At 44.3% G+C, this 22,693-nt stretch overlaps 1 protein-coding gene across 1 annotated transcript in view; it reads right to left on the bottom strand.

The window, feature by feature from the left end:
* The window catches only part of LOC119169104 (uncharacterized), a 563,356-nt gene that overhangs the window by 338,720 nt on the left and 201,943 nt on the right, over positions 1–22,693 (bottom strand). Inside the window, exons 3-4 of the mRNA XM_037420202.2 lie at positions 6,826–7,027; positions 1,953–2,056 (exon numbers count right to left, since the gene is read on the bottom strand). Coding sequence (XP_037276099.2) covers positions 1,953–2,056; positions 6,826–7,027 — 306 coding nt within the window. The remainder of the gene's footprint in view (positions 1–1,952; positions 2,057–6,825; positions 7,028–22,693) is intronic.

The raw sequence follows: 22,693 nt of genomic DNA, 5'->3' as shown, positions 1-22,693 counted from the left end.
AGCGGTGCGGATGGGGCCGACGTCGAAGACTGGCTCGAGCACTACGAACTGGTAAGCGCCAACAATAAGTGGGATGAAGCCGACAAGCTGGGCCACGTGATATTTTATCTCACTGGCGTCGCCGAATTGTGGTTTAATAACCACAAACACAACATCCCCACATGGAGCGTCTTCAAGACGTCATGTGCTGAAGTGTTTGGTCGGCCGGCTGTCCGCAAGCAGAGGGCAGAACAGCGCTTGCGCGTCCGCTCTCAGCAAACTGGCGAGACCTTTACCAGCTATATTGAGGACGTCGTCGACCTTTGTCGACGTGTGAATGACACCATGCCCGAATCTGACAAGGTCAAAAACATCCTGAAGGGCATCGACGACGGCGCATTTCAAATGCTCTTGGCAAGAAATCCGAGCACAGTTTCCGAAGTCGTCAGCTTGTGTCAGAGCTACGACGAGTTGAAAAAGCAACGCACTCTGACTCGGCAGCCTCAGCATGGTGGTGAGTCACTGTCCAGTTTCGACACCCTGCCGGACAATTCACCGCTGCTTCAGCAAGTTCGAGCCTTCGTCCATGAGGAAGTCGCCCGCCAACTTTCCCTAGTGCCCTTGTCTCACGAGACCACCACCCGTCTACCTGCCCCGCTTCGCACTGCTATTTCAGAAGAGGTTGCCCAAGCTGTTCCTGTTGCGCACCACGAGCCGCCTCTATCCAGCCTTTCCCACCGCCAGCGTGCCGCGCAGCCGGTAGGCCCTCCTGTCGCCTATCCGCCAGCCGTGAAGCCTGTGGCCGCGCCCCTAACGTATGCAGCGCAGCCTGTGGCTCCTCCTGTCACCTGCTCGCAAGTGATGCAGCCTGTAGCAGCGCCGTTCACATCTGCAGATGCTGTGCGTAGGCTTCCACAACTACCCCACTCCTCCACCAAATGTGAGGAGGTTTATTAGCCGCTAAGGCAGCGACGAGACAGCGTGAAGAACCGTCCAGCGATCGGCAGAGCAACGAACCGAAACACGAGCCGAGAGAGCCGGGCGTTGGCGATGCTGCTGGCTGCAGGCACATCTTCTTATTCACAATATATATATATATATATATATATATATATATATATATATATATATATATATATATATATATATATATATTCCTCTATGACATGGGGATCAGCCATACTCTTTTGTGTGTGTGCGCCTAACAAACACGCATCTACCAGTGACAACGGACACCACGGACGTGCACGGAGAACTGAAAGTTGCAGCTAGGCGTGCTGGTTCATATTTAAAGGTAAATTTGCTTGTTCAAGGAAAGACAAGGACACAAAAAAGGTTGAAAAAGGACAAGAGCCAACTTTCAACTCGAATATAAAATCACGGAAAATACATAATCGCATGGTCACATGGCCTAAACCGAAGACACGCAAAAAATTTACGCTCATGATCAAAGTCACCTTCTTGCAAGCTGTTTGGTTGAGATCACGCGACTTACGTCACAATGTATTTTCCATGAGTATGTATTTGAAGCGTGAAACTTAATAAAACTCTACTGAAAGTTTGGCCTTGTCCCTGTCCCATATTTTCTGTGTCCTTGTCTTCAATTGCTCTCACCAGGTTACCTTCATGTAAACGGAGAAGCCTCGTCTTAGCCCCTAAAGCTAAAAGACACCGATACCATCAACAAAACTCCTCGCGTATGGTCGTTAGCTGCTTTTCCTACATTATGAAGACTGAGTGCTCTGAAGCCATTGAGTGCCCCGAAATTCGCATTGAAAGTGTGATAAATTGGTAGCAAGTTTGTTGCAAACTATGGGATAATTCGTACTATCATTTTTAGTGATTTAGATATATGTAGGTTTGACTTAACTAACAGCGCTATGATAGTTTTGGAATAATTTTTAAATATGCACATTTTTTACTAATTTTTAGGTGTCCAAGTTCTGGCATTGCCACTCTTCTAGCTCACAAACCTTTATAGAGAGGGTAGAAGTGACGCTCTTCACTTTCTCAGCGAGCTTTGCGTCGACCAACACGTGGGTGCTATCGCTGCTGAGGATTTGATTGCGCAGTTCACCTGCAGAGAGTGAAATAAACCATTCATGAGATTTACTGTTGAGCATAGCATGTTAGGAAGATTTTAATGGAATGACAGCGCAGCCGCACACGTACAAGTGAAAGAAGGTACATAAAACACAGCGCTTACTCTCAACGTGGTCACTCTAATGACATAATCATTTTTTGAAGGAAAATAAGGATCAGTTTGTTGGAGAGGTAAAGGAGCCTTACTATATTGACAAATAATCTGGTTCAGTGACCACCAGTCACGTTACTTGTTGTTTGAATTTTACACTGACACGTTACTTTGATGCACAACGTTTTTTTGTTGTTGTGAATAAATTCGCGATGTTCTGACACGCAGTGATTTGTGCTTTCCTTCAATGTGCTCAAGCGGGAAACTTGTGGTGGTTGCTCTGATAGGGGTCGTTCCTGATATAAAACATTCAGTTCCGGTTGAGCACTGTGTTTTGTTCGTGTACAAGGGACGGTCAAACGTTCCCAGGCCACTATCCCATTTTTTGCTATGGAAGCGTGGCTTGGAAACTTTTGAGCACGACAGTACCTTCTTTTATTAGTTCAAGTGTGGTTGATCTGCGGTTTCTGTATGAACTTGCTCTACGAGCTGAAGTTTCAGTCCTATTACGTTCGGCAGAGTTCCACAACGTGCGCCGAAAGTGATGTCACTGAATTTTATATATCGCAGTACGACAAGCTTTGTCCTTTACTGCTGTTGAAAAACAAACAATTCAAGCAGGTGATTTCCCTGTGTGGAAGATGAAGCAAGCGACTTCAATATGTCAATAATTTTACCGATGATGTTGCCTCGAGTTCGTTTAATCTGCATCCAGAGATTGTTTTGAACATGGGCTCGTACAAATAGTGAGGAAAGTATTCAGGAATACAAATATCGAAATAATTTGATGTGGAGCCCAAAATATATATACTGAGATACGTGCTTTTGACGTAACGAGGTATTCCAGAGATAATTCATGACGACGTATCTCTGGAATACTTCTAGAATACATAAGAGTTTGTTAAGCATGGTACCAATACCAGAATAAATCTTGCTAAACCCAACGTAAACACAAGTGTTCGCCTCACCAGGCACAAAGAAGTTGGGACTGTGCCCACCCCTAAAACTTTCTATGACAAACAATCATTGTCCTACGGACTACGCTCTCTGTTAAACTTTCTAAGCCGCGAAAATTTTGATCCGCCGTCTAAACAAAAATGTCACATTTAACACTTCGCCTAGCTGATAAATTTTCCTGATGGTACATCGCTCAGAATTTATGGCCATTGTTTCCTTCCTATTATTGAATTTTCATGCTCATGCCACTTTGTCACTACATATTTTGCTTATTCTTGTTTTTATTTTCAGCGCTTTTTCTCCAAACGTAATTGTATTATTTTGGCGATGTTATTCGTATAAGTTACTTCATATTCGTTATACACAATTGTGAGCCAATCCTGCTGCTTTGCCAACTTGTGAACGGGGTCAGGACCTCGTCAAGCTCTTGAGCTTTTAGTCGCGTACTCCTCCTAATCAAAAGGAAATAAAATCATTGGTTGCTTGCATATTATTTTTGGAAAAGCCCAAGCGTTCCGGAACACAGATGCACACAGATATTGCTACACAGATATTGCTAGATAGATGAACACAGATATTGCTACACTTGTTTTCTATTTCACAGGTGCTCATATTTGCAAAGGCATCAAGTGCACTCTGATGTTGTGAATAAACTTGCAGCACAATGAAACTTTTCTTTGCTCATTTATTTATATCGAATTTTCAGCGCTATTACGAGATTGCTGAGGAGCGAGGGGGAGGGAGTTACTAGTATCTAACTGGTAAAGGGGGGCCTGCAATGCATAGTCAGCCTGCCGTATTCATTCTAACTTCTGGAACTGTGTAATTCACTGATATTGTAATGGCTTGCTACGTGAAAGAAATTAGGTGTGCCGGCCTGGCCTTGACAGATAGTGGCTTTCGTCGTCATCAGTCGAGAACTCGGCCTCCCCGACTCTGCGGTAAGTGGAATTGGACGTTTTACTATGTATAGGCTATTCTGTTCTTCAGCGGAAGTCATCGCTGGCCCTCCTATTCCGCCGACCAGCAGCACCTTTGCTTTACTTGGCACAGAAAGAACAGAACCTGGTTTCTCTTTGGGGTGGGGGGGGGGGGGGGGGGCATGCTTGAGGTACTTTCCGTAAAAAACAAAAAAATATGACGAGACACAGATATCCTGCATATTATGGTGACTCAAACGATACATCGTAAATCTATTTCACCATTAAAGTGATACATTTTCAAATGTATTTTGATATAGAAATGCGTATATATAAAAGTATCTCTGAAACACTATCGCAATACTGCCCAGCCCTGTTTTGAATTATGCACAACATGCCAGATTCAAGGTTAGCTTTCTTTGTATTCATACGATGTAATTCCTATTGCCAATGAGTTCAAAGGAGAGTTCACAGGAGAAACATGACGTTATTACTCATGCTTGGACCATGTGGCCTGTACTATTTTTTGTAAAATAAAAATAATAATCAAAAAAATAAATAACTCAGGTACCCAATTTTATTCAAAGGCCTGTTCTCACCTTTTTAGAAGGGTTCATGATGGTCACGCAGCTGATTGCTCATTTTGGCATATTCCTGACTTGCACAAAGACGGCAACTTACCATAGGCGGCCGCCACATGGCGTACATTGTGCTATAGATTACGCTATAATTGCGTAGTACCAATTTGAGCATAATTAATATTCACACCCACGGAGCGCGATCGCATTTCATGATATGCGCTCACCAACATTATGGCCCATCAACCCCTTCTGTAGCTGCGAGTGTAATGGCAGGTGCGAAAGAAGCGAGAATGAAAAAGGTCCCTGGGACACCACAAGCCCTGCAAAAGTTTGAGAAAAAACTGTGGTATGATCAATCCTAGCGGGCATCAACCCCGATACTCAGGATATTTGATGATGCCTTGAAGGTATGGTTAACCACTTAATTATTATAAAATTTATTGCATGCTTTTGTACCTATACAACAGTGGATATATTAAGCATTTTAAATCCCGGCTAGTACCCACCGACATGAATAAACGTGCCATCTTGCTAGGCTGAGCCTTGCATACTTTAAGGCATGGCAAAATTTTTCAGCCAAACGTGTGGAATGAAATTTAGACACCTAATGTTAATCGAGTGCTCCTGAATTTGCTATCAAAATACGATCGGCACGATATATAGTTTTGGTGGTAGCGGCCACAGCTGCTGTACTAACAGAACCTTACCATACCAAAAGCCACATTAGCCAACGACGCGACAGGGTTGTCGTTGGGTAGGTTTGAAAAAGAGCCGGAACTAGAAGTCAAAATAGCCAAAGTCCACTCATGCAATTGAACTTCCTCATAAAAGTTTTAGCCAAATATAAAAGGTATATTATGAACAGAGCATTTTTCAAAAATTTTGGCTATTCTTTTGTATAGGTTTCAGCCCAGAAATGTCAGCTCTACTTTTTTTTTGGTGTTTGAGGCGTAGACAGATCAAAACTATTCGAGAAAAAGCTTGCATGTTCTGTGCGCTCACGCAATGTCGCTTGCTATTGGTTGTCTTCTTTCCCAGAAAGAGCAGAAATTTTTAAAATTAGCGCTAACCACATAGAATTTGGACTAAGTACTGAGGCCATGTTTCCCCAAAGCCGCAGATCAAAATGTATTAGTAGAATCATCATTATACACTCCGCTTTAAATATGTTGTTAAATCTGGGTAAAGACGAACAGTTCAACGTACTTATCAGTTCTTGGATTTGTCGATTGTAGACGAGAGCATGTGCTCTGCATTATTATAAAAATGGCGCACATTGAGAGGATAGACGATAGGAAACCTGAGCAAGATGCTAGCCATGCATCATTGTACAACATGCGTGCGCCTCGTTACTCCGCCTTTATGGCGCGACACGCGTTGCGTTGGCAAACTGCAATGAACGCCATTGTGGTGGTGGAAGAATGACATGTGCGTGCATTGGCTAACACCATAAAACCTCCGAAACAACGGAGTTGATCTAGAAACCCACGACCCCGACCTAAGTTAATTTGCACGAAGTGCCTCATCTCGTCGGCGGCAGTGCGAGACCACCGCAACTGAAAGGAAAATAGGCGAAAAACATATCTCACACAAAAGGCTACTTATCAAAAACGACTAACCGTTCTTTACGACTCAGACTTAAACGTTCTGTTAAAATCGCAGTGTTTAATTAAAAAGCAAGTGGCTTTTCGGAGTAATATTTTACGATGGGTCATCATGCATTTTCAATGGGCGGTTGTCAATTGCTTTGGAAAATCGCATGCTTTGTAAATTCAATTGAAATATCACTAAATAGTTCCAGAAGGTTTAGGTGGCATAGATTCCCGATTTGTTTTTGATAACTAGCATATTTCAAAAGGTATGCTTTGTTTCGTCACAATCTCGATCAGTATAGTGGTAAATGGCCGGCCCCACGTACATATCAAGATGTCTCCCCGAATGCTGTGAGTGTACAAAATATGCCTACTGAATACAAAGTATACGGCTATTAGAAGCCAGAAAGTGGCAATGAGTTCAATGCTAAGCAGCCAGTCTAGCGGAAGCTAGCGTTCATTGGCAGCTGCAGCATTCAATAGTGTCTAAATAGACATTTTATACTAGGCGCCCAGGTCGCGAAGAAAGCAATGTGGTGGTTCCGTCATTGTGGTATTCCACTTTTTGCCTTAACAAGGCGAATAAATTCCGGAAAACTTACGTTCGGTAACAGAAGTCTTCGCCAAGATCAAAGTTGCACCAGTGAAAGCGCATCCGTACAAGGCGGCGAGGTTTTCTAGGCTGTTAGAGAGAAGGGTGCACACTCTGTCTCCGGGACCCACGCCGTGCTGCTGGAAGCCGACGGCATAGCACTCCATCAGCGCCAGTAACTGCCCACGCGTAACACGTGCGGGCCCATCCACCTGTGAGGAGCACACCACTGATAATCGTCTATTTCTTTTCTTTCTTTTCATTATTTTGTTCTGCCTTTTCTTACACGGACACTCTGAACACGACGGAGTAGTCGGTGACGCACATTAAAAGCACAAAGTTGTACCTCTGCTTCGCATCGTGCAGAGGCATTTGTAAATTATACAGAAATTTAACATTCAGAGTTTGTATTTAAAGGAAGCAGTGCACAGAAGGGCACAAGACACGCACAGTTAAAAATACGCAGACACATATAAAAACACCAAGCAGCGCTTTTCGCATGTGCACTGATTCTTCCAATCATGGGATTTGGAGCCGGCACACTTGCCGACATGTCGCTGATGCAACTGTTGCTGGTGCAGGTACCTCTGCTGCTGGTTTCTGCGATCCACTTCGATGCAGCGGAGCACCGGACACAGCCCTTTTTGTCTGATCCTTGGTCAGCATCTACAGTATCTCGACTATCATCCACACGTGTGCATGGGTCATGATCTGTCGTCAGAGGCACGTGTGGCCCGAGCCACGGATGGATCAGCAAGGATCAACCAATGAATTTGCGCCAACAGAACTCACGTGGTGCCGATCAGGCGTATATAGGCACTCAGCACGATGGCTTCGTTGGATTTGGAGCCGGCACACTTGCCGACATGTCGCTGATGCAACTGTTGCTGGTGCAGGTACCTCTGCTGCTGGTTTCTGCAATCCACTTCAATGCAGCGGAGCGCCGGACACAGCCCTTTTTGTCTGATCCTTGGTCAGCATCGACAGTATCTCGACTATCATCCACACGTGTGCATGGGTCATCATCTGTCGTCAGAGGCACGTGTGGCCCGAGCCACGGATGGATCAACCAATGAATTTGGGCCAACAGAACTCACGTGGTGCCGATCAGGCGTATATAGGCACTCAGCACGATGGCTTCGTGGGATTTGGAGCCGGCACACTTGCCGACATTTCGCTGATGCAACTGTTGCTGGTGCAGGTACCTCTGCTGCTGGTTTCTGCGATCCACTTCGATGCAGCGGAGCGCCGGACACAGCCCTTTTTGTCTGATCCTTGGTCAGCATCTACAGTATCTCGACTATCATCCACACGTGTGCATGGGTCATCATCTGTCGTGAGAGGCACGTGTGGCCCGAGCCACGGATGGATCAGCAAGGATCAACCAATGAATTTGGGCCAACAGAACTCACGTGGTGCCGATCAGGCGTATATAGGCACTCAGCACGATGGCTTCGTGGGATTTGGAGCCGGCACACTTGCCGACATGTCGCTGATGCAACTGTTGCTGGTGCAGGTTAGTCATTACTACCCATCTCAATCGCAGAGACTTGTATATGCATTGCCGGCTCCTCCCACGTTGCTAACTGTTCGTAACAAAAACCACGGATGCACGATGCATACGTCGCGTCTGAAGAGATTGCGATTATTTTCTAATAGAGTGCTGTATTTGATTTTGTTGTTAATACTCGTGGGGGATGTTGAACTGAACCCAGGTCCTGCTAAGACACCGGAGATGGAAGTGCTGAAATGTTTGCAGAGTGGGCAGGAAACATTAATTTCAAAATTAAACGGCATTGAATCCAGGTTTGAAAAAAATGAGAACATACTGATGGAAGTAAATGATAGCCTTAGCCAAACTCAGAACCAGATAAGGGACCTCAGCAAGATTGTAACGGAGCAGGCAGCTATAATACGGCCACTCATGCAACAGGTGAAAGATCTGCAAAAGAAAACAAATGACCTCGAAAACAGAAGTCGCCGGAAAAATCTTGTTTTCTATGGCGTTGATGATAAAACCTCAGAATCGTGGGATTAATCCGAAGCTATAATAAAGAATATTTGCAAAACAAGCCTTGGAATGGAACTCGAATCTGTGGAGAGGGCACATAACTTAGGACGCTATAATGAGAATAAGAAGAGGCCAATTATTGTTAAATTCTCATTGTACAAAGAGCGTCAGGCAGTGCTTCTCAATGCCAAAAGATTCAAGAATTCCCAATACAGCGTTAGCGAAGATTACTCGCATGAGACAAGAAGTATCAGGAATAAGCTGTGGGAATATGCCAAGACAAAAAGACAGGATAAGAACAATAAAGTGAAGCTTAATTTTGACAAACTGATTATTACGGCAGGGCTTCCAGGTGGGATGACGAAAAAGAAGAGGTCGTCCCAGTAAGCAGGCGGTGACAAACTAGAAAAAGGAGAAATGCCGATGTCAAGAACTTGTTGCCGTCATCGTGAACTGCCGCAGCGTAGTTAATAAAGTTGCTGAGCTCTTGGGCTTAATTGAGAGTGTTCACGCAGATATAGCCCTTGGTACAGAATCTTGGCTAAAGCCCTCGATTGCTGATAGTGAGGTGTTCCCGCAAAATTACGTCGTCTATCACAAAGATAGGCTCACAGCAGGTGGTGGCGTTTTTTTACTTGTTTGTTCTTGCTTACAGTCATTTGAAGTTGACTATAAGTGCGACGCACTGGAGTCTGTATGGTGCAAGATAACACTGCCTGATAACTTCGCGTTTTTGGTCGGAGTGGTTTATCGCTCGCCGAGCTCAGATAGTAGCATAATGCAAACATTAGATGAAATTCTTTCTGAAGCATCAGCCCAGACAATACTTCTAGGGGGGATTATAATCTGCCTGGCTTATCCTGGGGTAATAGTTCCTGTATAAGTATAAGCGGGCGCATGAACCGTGCGATGAAAAATATGAAAAATATCGTCGACAGGTTTGGTCTGACGCAGTACGTTACTACCCCTACTCGCAATGACGCTGTGTCAGACTTGTTGTTTTGTAACTCGCCAAATTTCGTAAATGACGTGACTGTGATTCCAGGAATTAGTGATCATCTTGCTGTTGTTGCTTGTATCCAAAAGAAAAAAAGTGTGTGCGAAGTTACCTACGAGTAGAAGGATCTACTTTTATGACAAGGGTGACTACGATGCAATTTCTAAAAAACTTCGTAATTCGTTCCCTGTTTTCGATTGTCTTTTTGAGGAGGGCAATGTGCATGATATGTGGGACAAATTTAGGAATATACTTTCCGAGTTAACAAATAGACATATCCCCAGTGTTCATTCATCACGGCTAAAAAGCACAAACACCCATGGGTAACAGCACATATATTAAAGCTTATCAACAAAAGAAAGAGGGCATTAGGCGCATTCAAGAAAAGCAAATCAGTTGCTCACTTTGAAAAACTGAAGTCGATTACCCACGAATATAAGCTAAAGGTAAAAAAAGCTAAAGATGATTGCTTCACTGAGCTGAGGAACAAAATGAAATCAAATCCTAAAATGTTTTGGAAGTACCTAAAACAGTGTGGCTCAGATTCCTTTGGAATACAGGAGTTAAATTATAACGGCACGGTAATTACGAATGACGAGGATAAGGCTGCATGCCTAAACAACTTCTTCCACTCGGTATTCTTACCTAAACACAGCTGTAATTATCATCAAACTATTATGAGCATTTCGCCTATGCTTCCTGTCGAGCTTAGTGTTAATAGAATTGAAAAGCTATTGAAGGACGTTGATGAGAGTAAATCTAGTGGTCCAGATGGAATTTCTCTGCGTGTACTCAAGCGTTGTGCGGGGCCGATTTCTATGTATCTTTATGCAATTTTTGAAAGATCTTTAGCGACAGGCACCTTACCACATGACTGGAAAATTGCGCACGTGGTACCGATACATAAAGGTGGGTCCAAAAAAGACGTTGGTAATTATAGACCAATATCGCTTACGTCTATCCCGTGTAAAATCCTCGAACATATTTTATACAAAGAAATAATAACTCACTTAAACAAGCATAAGGTACTGATCAATGAGCAGCATGGATTTCGCAGAGGGCTGTCTTGCACAACACAATTAGTCGAATTTTATCATGACGTAATATCGGGCGTAGACACTGTAGGACAGGTTGACGGTGTGTTCTTGGATTTTCGGAAAGCGTTTGACACGGTGTCACATTCACTCTTACTGTTTAAGCTTACCACCCTGAACATTGATAAGACTGTTTTTAAATGGATCAAATGTTACCTTTCCCAAAGAACACAAGCCGTAGTACTGAATGGAAAATGCTCCGAATACACTGATGTTACCTCAGGGGTCCCACAAGGCTCCGTCCTGGGTCCGCTATTGTTTTTAATTTATGTTAATGATATCTCTGCAGGAATTTCATCTTCTATACGGTTGTTTGCGGATGACTGTGTTGTGTACAGAAAAAGTTTTGATCACAATGATGTATTAGAACTTCAGGAAGACTTATCGCTCATTTATAGCTGGCGTACCAAATGGAAAATGAATTTGAATATCACAAAGTGTGTACATATTTCATTTACCAAAAAGATGAAACCATTTCAGTCACAGTACCATCTGAACAATGTACAGTTGAAACAAGAGAGTACATATAAGTACCTAGGTATAATACTATCATCTGAATGTTCATGGAGGCCTCAGGTTGACACTCTCATAGCCAAAGCTGGTAAGGCTTTAAATTTCATTCAAAGAAACCTGCGATGTTCGCATGTGAATTTAAAACGTATGGCATACACTAATTGTATCAGACCTATCTTAGAATACGGTTGTGTCGTTTGGGACCCCGCCGAGGTAACCTTCATTGCTGCTCTGGAACAATTACAAAATCGTGCTGCCAGGTTCGTCTTGGGACGGTACGGAAGGGGGGAGAGCTGCACTGCAATGAAGGCTGAGCTAGGATGGGAGTGTCTTTCTGACCACCGCCAGAAGCAGAGATTAAAATTTCTTTACTGCATTTACTACAATAAAACTGGAATTAATAGAGAAATATACCTACACAACCCTTCTTACACTTCAAAACGTTTTGATCATAGTTGCAAAATTCGGGAATACCCAGCTAAAACGAACATGTATGCCAATTCATTTTTCCTAGAATGATTAAACAGTGGAACAGGCTAACTGAAATGCAAGTACATAGCGGGAACGAAGATATATTTTATTCACTGCTGTAAACCCATGCTGTAACCTAACGAAGATATATTATGTGTGAACAAAATTCTGCTATGTGTGTGAACGAAAATGTATTTCAGTTATTTACGTGTGAACAAAGTTGTATTGTGTCGGTGAACGGAGATGTACGTCATTTATTGATGTAACCCCCCTGCTATAACGCCTTCGGGTGCTGCGGGGTATCTGATGAATAAAGAATAAAGAATCGTGGCTCACAAACTAGCCTATAACTACATTTTAAGCAAAAAATACGAAACGTTTTGTGACGCGCGGAATGTGCGAAAATAAGGTATAAGGTAAACACAGAATGCATAAGAAAGCACCATAAGAAATGATTGCAGCACCAACTTCTGAAACGACTTAGCTCTCGTGTATTATCTGACATGCACCGCATCTCACAAAATTGAAACGAGCACTACTTTTGTGAAGCTGGTTCACGCAAAAAATATACTCTTCACGCCCCCAACATTCACAACCAAGAGAGCGCTCGGGCTTCGCGACTCAAGCCCGCCGTTAGGCACCGTGACTACTCGCACGATTCACTCAAGAATTCAGTGTGCGCAATTTACAGCATGTTCATGCGGGCATTTCGGCAAACACGTTTATCACCTCGACTGCCTGACGAAACACACACCGGGATCAGAGCTCACATTATCACTATATCAAAAATTCTATGCCCATCGTTGTTCAAACGTTCATCATCGGACAAAAGAAATTTTTTAATGCTACATTGTCATTCCTGATGAGTAATGGCACAACTTTATAAAGCGTGTGCATTGTGACTGTGCCTGCTACACAGTAAAATTTTTTACACACGAATAGGTGTAAAAAGAGTGCTTTTACGGAAGCGCACCCTTCGCAACACCCTTTAACACCCATATATGGGCGATTGAAAAAAAGCATCCTTTTGTTTGCGTGCTTGCCTCGATAGAACCCTAAAATAGGCTCCAAGGGTGCTTTTGTGTCTGAGAAGGGTGTAGGTGACGATTCATCAAATGGTATATGCAGCAAAAGAAGGACACATACTTATAATGTTTGGGATTTTACGTCCCAAAAACATCGATATGATCATGAGGGTCGTCGTAGTGGAAAGCTCTAAATATTTTGACCATTTGGTGATTTTTATTGGGCGCTGATATCGCACAGTCCACAAGCTTCTACCTTTTTGCCTCCGTCTTAATTCGACTGCCACGGCCGGCATCGAACCGGTGATCGTCGGATTGGCAGCCGAGCAGCGCAGCTAATGCTCGAATATGTGGACCTTGCGTTAAATGATGACCTAATTGATTTAGAAAGTGTGAAAGTGCTCTCATAATACAGCAGAATGCCAGCGGAAGCAAATTGCGTTTCATCTATAATGACAATTAACTGCAATCCATGTTACGAAAGCTTTCCACAGAATTGGTTATAAGCTACATGTGTGCTATGGATTATACACACACACAATATGTTCGCCCGAGTATGGGTAAGTGTGCATGAGCCTGCGCATGTGTTCGTATGTAAGCGCGATTGTGTGTATACCCGCGCATGTGTGCGTGCGCGTGTGTGTGGGAGTCCGTGCTTGTGTTAAGCGTGCCTGCGCACATGTGCACGCCCATGCATGCGTGCGTTTACGGTCATGTGTGTGTGTGTGGACGTATGTGTGTAGACGTGTATGTGTGGGCGCCTGTGAATAAGTATACGTGTGTATCACCACGTGCGCTCTCTAATTTCGTGTGTGTGTGTGTGTGTGTGTGTGTGTGTGTGTGTGCAGGGGGCACTGCTTCTTAGTGTTTAAGGTCCCACACCTGTTCAGACTGGGAGTCTATATGGGAGGTGGCTTGAGAAGTGATGGTGGTCAACGCACTGTACACGGACTATTCAGTACATGGAAAACAGCTGCACAATCTCGTACCTTGTCATTGCTTACGAACTTGCAGTGGTAGATGATTAGGTACGCTGAGGCGCTTCTACACTCGAAAACGTGGCTTATGACGAATTCACACGGAAAGCTGTCACTACACTTATGCACAACCATCGTTTAATTAACATTTACCAAGAACGTGCCCTGCCTTTGCTACAGGTGCTTAGCTAGCTCATTGGGCAACCATATGAAATTATGTGCTGATCATGTGGTCAGCAAGAAGATTCTTATAACAACTTCGGCACTTTTCGTGGTGCGTGACAAGGCTTCTAAACATCCGCGACTGTTGATTAATTTGTTCCAGCTTCGACTACGCATTCAGTGTTTGCGGTACCATATGCGGAATTGCCAGACACAGACAACGCGAAAAAAAATTCCTCTGAAATGAGGTGTAGCGATGCTCTCCCGCTAATGCCACCGAGGACAAAATAATTATTATGTCTGGCCATTCCAGGGTGCACTTTGTTTTCTGCAAGTTTTGCTTCAATATTTTTCGCCCACTGCAGTCGTATTCCGTGAAAATACAAAAAGAACCCGAGGCTGGTAAATAACCTGCACCACTGTGCGGCTGCGTGGAAGGAGATTTGGATTTACAAGGAGTCATTCTTGAAGCGCGATTCGATGGCCTTCCGTGTCCAACCACCGTGCGCCGCATGTGCCTTAGCGTTTGCCGTTCGGCGCCCTCTTGGTGGGTTTCCTGCTCATCCCTCTCACACCGGCCAGAGTTGCCCCGCAACGGCGGTGTATATAAGCAAATAGTTGCGTCAATGAACACCTGCGTCGACATCTACGGCGCCGCCGCCAGTGCCTCCTCCTTCTCTCTCTCAACGTTGCTCCCTCTATCTCATCCGTCTTTCAAAGGCGTTGCTTTGGTCTGGGGTCTTGGTCGCTGTGTGAGTTCTAGCAAACAGGCACATCTTCAATGGTGGTCACGCATGACACCGTGTTCGAAGTGACCCTCGGATTAAGGAATATTCATGGAGCGGCGGAAACAGACAACGTGGGCTCGTTAACGGTGAATGTACTACTTTCGTAGGTAGTAATCATACAGCGCTAGCTGGGCGCCTGCAGCAGCTCTGCCGAAGTAGGCTGCCAGCCATTTAGAACAGCTTGCGTTCGCGGGACTGTTGCAGATGCCTGATTAAACATGTCAGTTAACGAGTTCACACTGCTATGCGCGTTGTTGTGTAAGTGCCTGCATTACTCATACAGTGAGTGATGTGATCACTTAACAAAGGCACGATTAGTTGCTGATCGCACATTGTCTCTGCACTGCTGATACTGATTGATATTTTTTTCAAGATGCGCTTTAAGCTACATCATAATAACATTTCTTTTAGTACTCAAATGTGCAACGTGCTTGTGTAGGTGTAGGCGTAAAAAAGAAAGAAAAAGTAAAAATTTATGTACAGAGGCGCACTGTACGAAATAGCTTTTTTCTTTTTTGCTTAAAGGCAGTATAGTTTGAGGTGCTGATATGCCGCGATGCTCCCCACACGTGCGCGTGAGTCTTTTAAAATATTCAGGACACGTGTCACCAGCAACAGGGAAAGATCTAGTAAACTTCCAAAGGCACGTTTTTGTAGCGATCGCCGTGCGTTGTTTACCCTCGTTTCTGTTTGCTGTTTTTGTGCTTTGCTTACATCTGCAATAACGTTCCGCACTTTAACAGAATCGAGAAAGTATACGTGACTGTGGGAGCTATGTGCAATAGCTCTAGCATAAGCCATGGCTGCTGCAACGTAGACGGCGTCCGCGCGTGTTGGTGTCGTTCGAGCACTCGTATTTGCTTGATTGTATTTAACTGAGTATTTAGGCACATATAACGTTTGTAAGTCCCATGGTCAATACTCGCTAATGGCGTCCCCCTGATTGCCATCAGCGGATGCGCTTGGTTGTCGAAATATGCCAGACGCTATTTCTGAAAGCAAGCTTTGAAGAATTTCTTCAAAAAAGAAATACTTTCATACGCTCTAGGCAGTGTTTACTGCAGGCCCGAAACTCTTTAAAAACAGGACGAGCTCTCTCATCTTTTATTAAATCACAAATAATTAGGATGATTGAATTATAGATGACGAATTTCTGTGCTAGATTAGGTCACATAATACGCAGTCCTACGTCTAGAAAGCAGGCAAATAGGAAGCACAGCGCCAAATTCGGATTAGATGCCTTGGACGGAGCATCTTGTGAAAGTAAAAAAAACGAGAAAATTGTTCAATTTTGATGCCCTTATAGAGGCAGCCAGAATTGCACTGATTGCTGATTTGTCACAATTCCTCAAATTGTTAGAGGCATAATAAATGTCAGTAAATCTTTTACTTTTTTGCAGACTCCTTCGCTAGTGCCACGGCCAAGATCATTTGTTCTCAAGTTAAATAGAAAGCAGAGATGCCTTCACTGTTTGTACATGAAGAGGTAAGTTTCTTGGGCGTTTCGATTAATGCTACATGTTCTGAACGTTGTACTTTAAAATTTTTTTTCGAACTGGCTGATTACCCTATAAAGAATTTGATTCTTAAGTAATTTCAGGCTTTCGTAAGTGCCATTTTTGAGCTGTAGTCTTACACTTGTAACAAGCAAGGACGACGATATAGCATGATGGCCAGAACAAGAAGTGGTATCGGTTTATTCAGTCACTGATTATATAGGCGCACGATAACGCGCCATAAGTATCTGCGCATGTCCGATGCGCAGTCGTGATGCAATAGCCTTGCCGGATACATACTTTCCGTTAACAACAAAATTACATACCCACCGAAACTGTGGTAAGCACTTGGCATTTCAAAAAATGATATCATACACTTGGTTAAAGTCCTTGACATAATAAAGACGCTGTGGTGGCTTCACGGTTTGAGTCGACCTTCTCAAAGCTGGCGTCGGTGGTGAAGTTGACTGACGCATCACAGGTGGCGAAGAGTCGCCCGACGTCGGAACTTCGCGACGTCGGCCATTGGCTGGCGAGGTTGAAGTTGCCACTGTCGGATGGCCACCAACGTTGTTGTCCGCTGAGCTGGTATCAATGTCGTCGTCGCTTTCCTCGATGAACCGTTCGCCAGTTTAAAGTAGGTGATGACGGTTGCGCCTTAACAATTTCTGGTCCTCCGTTTTGACAAGGTAGGACCTTGGATATGGCGAACCCACCACTTGAGCTTTCCGGGACCATGCAACTTCCCTGAGCCTCACGACGTCACCCTTCTGCAGAGGAGGCAAAGGTCTTCCACCTTGGGCCTGGCTGTGCTTTTTGACGTCGGTTGCGGTCACCGTACTGAAATCCGGGAGGTTGGCGCGAAGGCGGCTTCCTTGCCGTAGTTCACCAGGGGATCGCCCGTCCTCCAGTGGGGTAGAGCGGTAGGCCAGCAAGCCGAGCCAGAAGTAGTCGCCCGAATATGCAGTTTTTTTTAAGATGCACTTCACAACCTGCACACATTTTTCCGCAAGCCCGTTTGACTGCGGATAATGAGGGCTTGAAGTGACGTGCGTGAAGTCGTATCTCCTTGAAAACAAAAAATTCATAGCTTGAAAATTGTGGGCCGTTATCAGTGCATACTTCGACGGGCACGCCAAATCTGGCAAAAATAGTGCTCAGTGCTGCGATGGTTGATTGCGCCGACATGTCAGGTAGTTTCTGAACTTCCGGAAAGTTTGATAAGGCGTCAAAGACAACGATGCACGAGTCCCCTGCAAACGAAAAAATATCAGCTCCAGCTCTATGCCATGCACAACCTAGCACGGGCCACATTTGAAGTGGTTACTTGGGCTGTTTGTAAGCACACTTGCGGCATGTAGGACAAAGTTGCACCATGGAAGCAATCTCAGCGTTAAGCCCCGGCCAAAACACGAGGCGTCTGGCTTTTTCTTTGTATTTTTGCATGTCGAGGTGACCTGCATGAATTTTTTCAAGCATAGTTTTTCGCATGCTTTTCGGAATAACAACCTTAGACGCCTTTAAAAGTATTCCGTTGACAAATGAGAGTTCTTGCTCAAAAGGCTTTTGTTCACCTTGTACTGGAAGCCCCGCCGACAAACTTGCGATCACCGACTGTAGGTAGTGGTAACGAACCGTTGCCGCTTGCAGTTCTTTCTGCGTTGCTTCTGTGACACGGTAACCTAGAAGCTGGATTGCGTGAACTTCCACGTCGGTAGTAGCACCAGCGTCGTCTTGGTTGTCAGCAGTTGACCGGGACAACATGTCAGCAAGAACAAGGTGCTTCCCAAGAATATACTGCAAAACAAAATCATACTTGAACAACCTCAAAAAGAACCGTTGAAGGCGAGGTGGCATGTCACTATTTCCTTTTGAGCAATTGAAAAGAGTGGCTTGTGGTCCGTTTCAATTGTGACTTTCTGGCCGTAGACGAACTGGTGAAATTTTTCGCATCCAAAGCAAATTCCTAGGGCCTCCTTTTATATCTGTGCGTACAGTTTTTCTGCCTCAGTCAGTACTCGAGATGCGTAAGCTACGGGCCGTCACTCGTTATTGTGACGTTGCAGAAGAGCGGCACCGATGCCGTCCTTCGATGCATCGCAAGACAACCTTGTTTCCCGTCGTGGGTCAAATATTGCGAGCACGGGAGTGGTGGTCAGAATTTGCGTGACGCTTTTCCGCTCTTTGGCGTGGTTATCTGTCCACTCAAACTCGGAACTGGCCTTGATAAGAGTTCTTAACAGGGCCGTTCTTTCAGATAGCTGCGGCACGAACTTTCCAAAGTAGTTCAACACACCAAGCATACGTTGAACATCGGCCTTGCATGTTGGCACTGGCATTTGAACCAAACTTTCTACGAGCCCTGGATTTGGGGATATGACGTTCGCACTTATGATATCACCCAGAAACCGTAGCTCTTTTACTCCAAACTTGCACTTGTGCAGATTAAACGTTAATACAGCTGTTTCAGCAGTTTTGAGGACTGCTACCAGGCGCTCATCATGCTCTTTCTTCGTTGAGCCCCAGACCAGGATATCATCTATATATATGAGCACGCCTGGCAGACCGTCAAATATCTGACAAAGTGCCTGCTGAAACACCTCGGGTGCAGATGAGATGCCAAAGGGTAGCCTTAGAAAACGGTATCTGCCAAAAGGCGACGAAAACGTACAAATTTTTGATGTCTTGTCCAAGGGCGTCTGATGAAAGCCGGCGTTTGCATCCAAACAGCTAAAATAAGTAGCACTGGTTAGCCGTGCTTCCAAGTCCTCGCGTCTGGGTAAAGGGAAATGCTGCCTCTTGATATACTTGTTCACTCTTTTGGGGTCCATGCAAACCCTTAGAGCACCGTCTTTTTTTTTTACCAGTACCAGAGGGCTTACCCAGTCGGTTGGCTCTATTTCTTTGACGATGATGCCCCCCCGGATCATTCGCTGTAGTTCCTTCTTCAGAGGTTCCTGAAGTGCAAGTGGAACCCGGCGAGCAGGCTGAACGACGGGAACCGCGTCTGGATCCAGGACCATTCTGTACTGCGTTTTCAAGCAGCCGAGCCCTTGGAACAGGTGCCTGAACTCTTTCAAAAGTTCATACTCAGATGAGGCATTGACAGTGTCTACCATACGTCGAACCAATCCGAGCGCTTCACTGGCATCGAGCCCAAGGATGGCTTGGCGCCCATTCTTTACGATGAAGAATTTCACGCTTATCTCGGTGGTTCCGACAGACACTTTCTGTGACGTTGTTCCATAACTTGAAATAACGCCCCCGTTGTAGGCGCGCAACACTCACCCGGTAGGTTGCAACGCTTCTTTGGATCCAAGCTTACGGTACGTTGTAAATGGAAGTAAGCTTGCCTGCGAACCGGTGTCCACTTTGAACGTCACTTCTCTGCCATTTACTCGAGCCTTGATTGTCCAGTCTTTCTTGCGACAATTTTCGGAGCCGATTTCGAGAATCTCAGTCATTCTCAACGAGATTAGCTACTTCGCTAACGGCAGTAGACTTCTGGCAACAACTTGCAAAGTGGTTGTAATTGCGGCAAGAATGACATAATTTACCATACGCGGGGCATTGCGTAGGTTTATGTTTGCGGTTGCACTTCCTGCAGCAAATATCTTGATTATCGCGACTCTGCTTTTTTTCCGCTGCTGCCGTTTTTTCGTCACCGTTTCGCCACTTGAAACTGCGTCAATGCTGTCTTCTGTCCTATTCCAAACTGGGCTCCTTAGTGTGGCTGCTTCTGCCGCTTTACACATTTCCTCGGCTTTTAGTAGCGTCAGGCCTCTCTCGGCAAGCATTCTTTCACGCAGCTTTGATCATTCGTACCAAACACAATTTGGTCTCTAATCAGTGAATCGTGCTGATCCCCAAAGTTGCACTGTGTCGCCTGCTTCTTTAAGTACCGCACAAACTTCTCAAAAGGTTCTTTCTCGGCCTGGCTTCGTGTACGAAAAACATATCTTTCGTTAATTTCATTGCTCACCTCGGAGAAGTAGGCGTCGAACTTCCGCACGACCGTGTCGTAACAATCCTTGCTTTCTCCGAAGCCGAACTGAAAGTTGTTGAAGATGTCGAGCACTTCGTCTCCCGCGAAGCTCAGCAAGAGCGCCACTTTCGAGGAGTCACTTCTCGAGGACTTCGCGGCTGCCGTTGCTTGCAGAAAAAGCTCAAACTTTTGCTTGAAGCGCTTCCAATTTTCCGACAAGTTGCCCGATAGGCGCAATGGCTCCGGCGGCTTCAGTAGGTTCATGGCGATTCCACGCCGTTGCTGCCGTGCTTCGGTCCGCGGTGGCCACTTCTGATACCATGTAACTAGCAAGGACGATGATACAGCATGATGGCCAGAACAAGAAGTGGTATCGGTTTATTCAGTCACTGATTATATAGGCGCACGATAGCGCGCCGTGAGTATCTGCGCATGTCCGATGCGCAGTCGTGATACAATAGCCTTGCCGGATACAACACTTCACCTCAATTCGGGAATTTGCTGTATGCTGGAAAACTATCTCATCTTTATCATACAAAATCATTGAAATGTATGGGTTGTATGCTTCTAGTTCTGTGTAATGTCAATTACACGCCATTTCAAAGAATACACTCTACACATTTTTAATATTTGATGCTGCCGGAAGAGACGAACTTAATTTTAGGAGAAATCATATTTTCTCTTATTACAGGTCGAGAGGGTGCCGCAGACGCCCTGCGTAGTCTACTCCAGCCCCAGCCTGGAACGAGCCTAGTTCCTGAAGCTCCACGTAGATGACCGAAAAATCTTCCGTGTCAGTAATGACGAAGAAGGAGCGACAGCACTGACGAGTTGATTTTCTTATTTTCAACATTGTCTACGGCCGCAAGGCCTTTAACAACCACTGTGATAGAGCGGCTTTTTCTCGGCGTGAGTTTGGAGTTTATCAAAGAAGTTGTTCAGGCAGTACGACGTGAAAATTTTAGTGTTACAATGCCTGAACAACTTTTTCTAGTGTGGTCATGGTGGATGAAGAAATATTGTTATTTGTGTAAGTTATTTTTCTTAAATATTACTGGACAACTTCATGCAAAACGTCCAATCCACTTTGGCGAGCATCTGAAATGTATTTGAAAAAAAAAACTGTGCCGTCTTACTGCGTTGAAAACATTGAACTGCTAGAATATTTCAGCGAGAAAAAAATGTTTTTTTCATGTGGCTGGCTTCTGAACTTCCTGGCATAATGCCAGGTGGATGCTGTTTGTGGAAAACTTCTTTTTAAATGTACCATTTATTTTTTCTAAAGCGAATTCGGTCTACATGTTAAGTAAATGTGCTTGTTTATGGTAATTGAAGCTCACAATTATTAGTGCAATTTTTTTGCCACATTTGCTTCCAAGAATCAAGCCAAAATGTATCACGTTCGCATTTTTATTGCACTTAGTATGAATATCTGAGTGAATACTTACTGAACAGAAAGTATGTTTTGAGGAAGAAATATCTTTAGACCTCTCAAGCTGCTGAAATATACGAAAAAATATCACGAATTTCACAAAACTGTGATTTTTGTCCGTATTGAGATGCAATTTGCTCCATGTTGTGATACAATAAAAACTCATCAATATACCTAAATTGTAAGAAAATGAAATTATTTCTATAAATAAAATCTTATCACAAAAAGGACAGGAAAGAGTGCTGTCAACTGAATTTTATTGAAGGTGCTATGAGCGCTTTTATACTATGCACAACAACAGGGCTCATATGCAACAACACATGTAAGACCATGACAAAATAATCCTAATCAAGAAAAAAATACTCTCTTTCGGATAAGATAAGTGAAGGTGTACTGAAGCCTTGATTCTTGGCCTTTTTGATAAAAATTTCTAAGATGTCTCATTTTTTCTGCTTGCTTTTTTTTCAAAAGCCCCGTTTTATGAAACCTAGGACTGCAAATACATTCTTTACGGTGTACAGCCACGAGACTACTATAGTCCTTCTTAACATTTAAAGCATGCTGTCTTGCTCGATCATTGAAGCATTGCCCATTTTGGCCTTTGTTTACTTTTCCACATGTTAGCGGTATCTCATACACCTTAAATTGGCATTCAGTAAACCTATTCTAGTGACGAATGGTGCAAGATTGACTATTCCTGTTGCTGTAAGTACATGCGCTTTTGAAAGCTTGCGAGGGGTGGAAAACAACAATATAATATCTGCTGGCTCTTTTCCTACAATTGTGAGACACCTTATGTACGCAGTACCGTGTAACATGCAAAGGTCATTGGTCATTCTGTTTTTCTTTTGGTCCTGTTTCCTTTAACTTTACTGTTGGCAGCAGGGTTTCGCAAACAAGTGTGATGATGAAGTTGGGTATTGGCTG

Source organism: Rhipicephalus microplus, chromosome 2 (assembly GCF_043290135.1).
Source record: "Rhipicephalus microplus isolate Deutch F79 chromosome 2, USDA_Rmic, whole genome shotgun sequence".
Classification (NCBI taxonomy): Eukaryota; Metazoa; Arthropoda; class Arachnida; order Ixodida; family Ixodidae; genus Rhipicephalus; species Rhipicephalus microplus.
The sequence above is the reverse complement of the archived record's forward strand: the minus strand, read 5'-3'. Positions and strand labels throughout refer to the sequence as shown.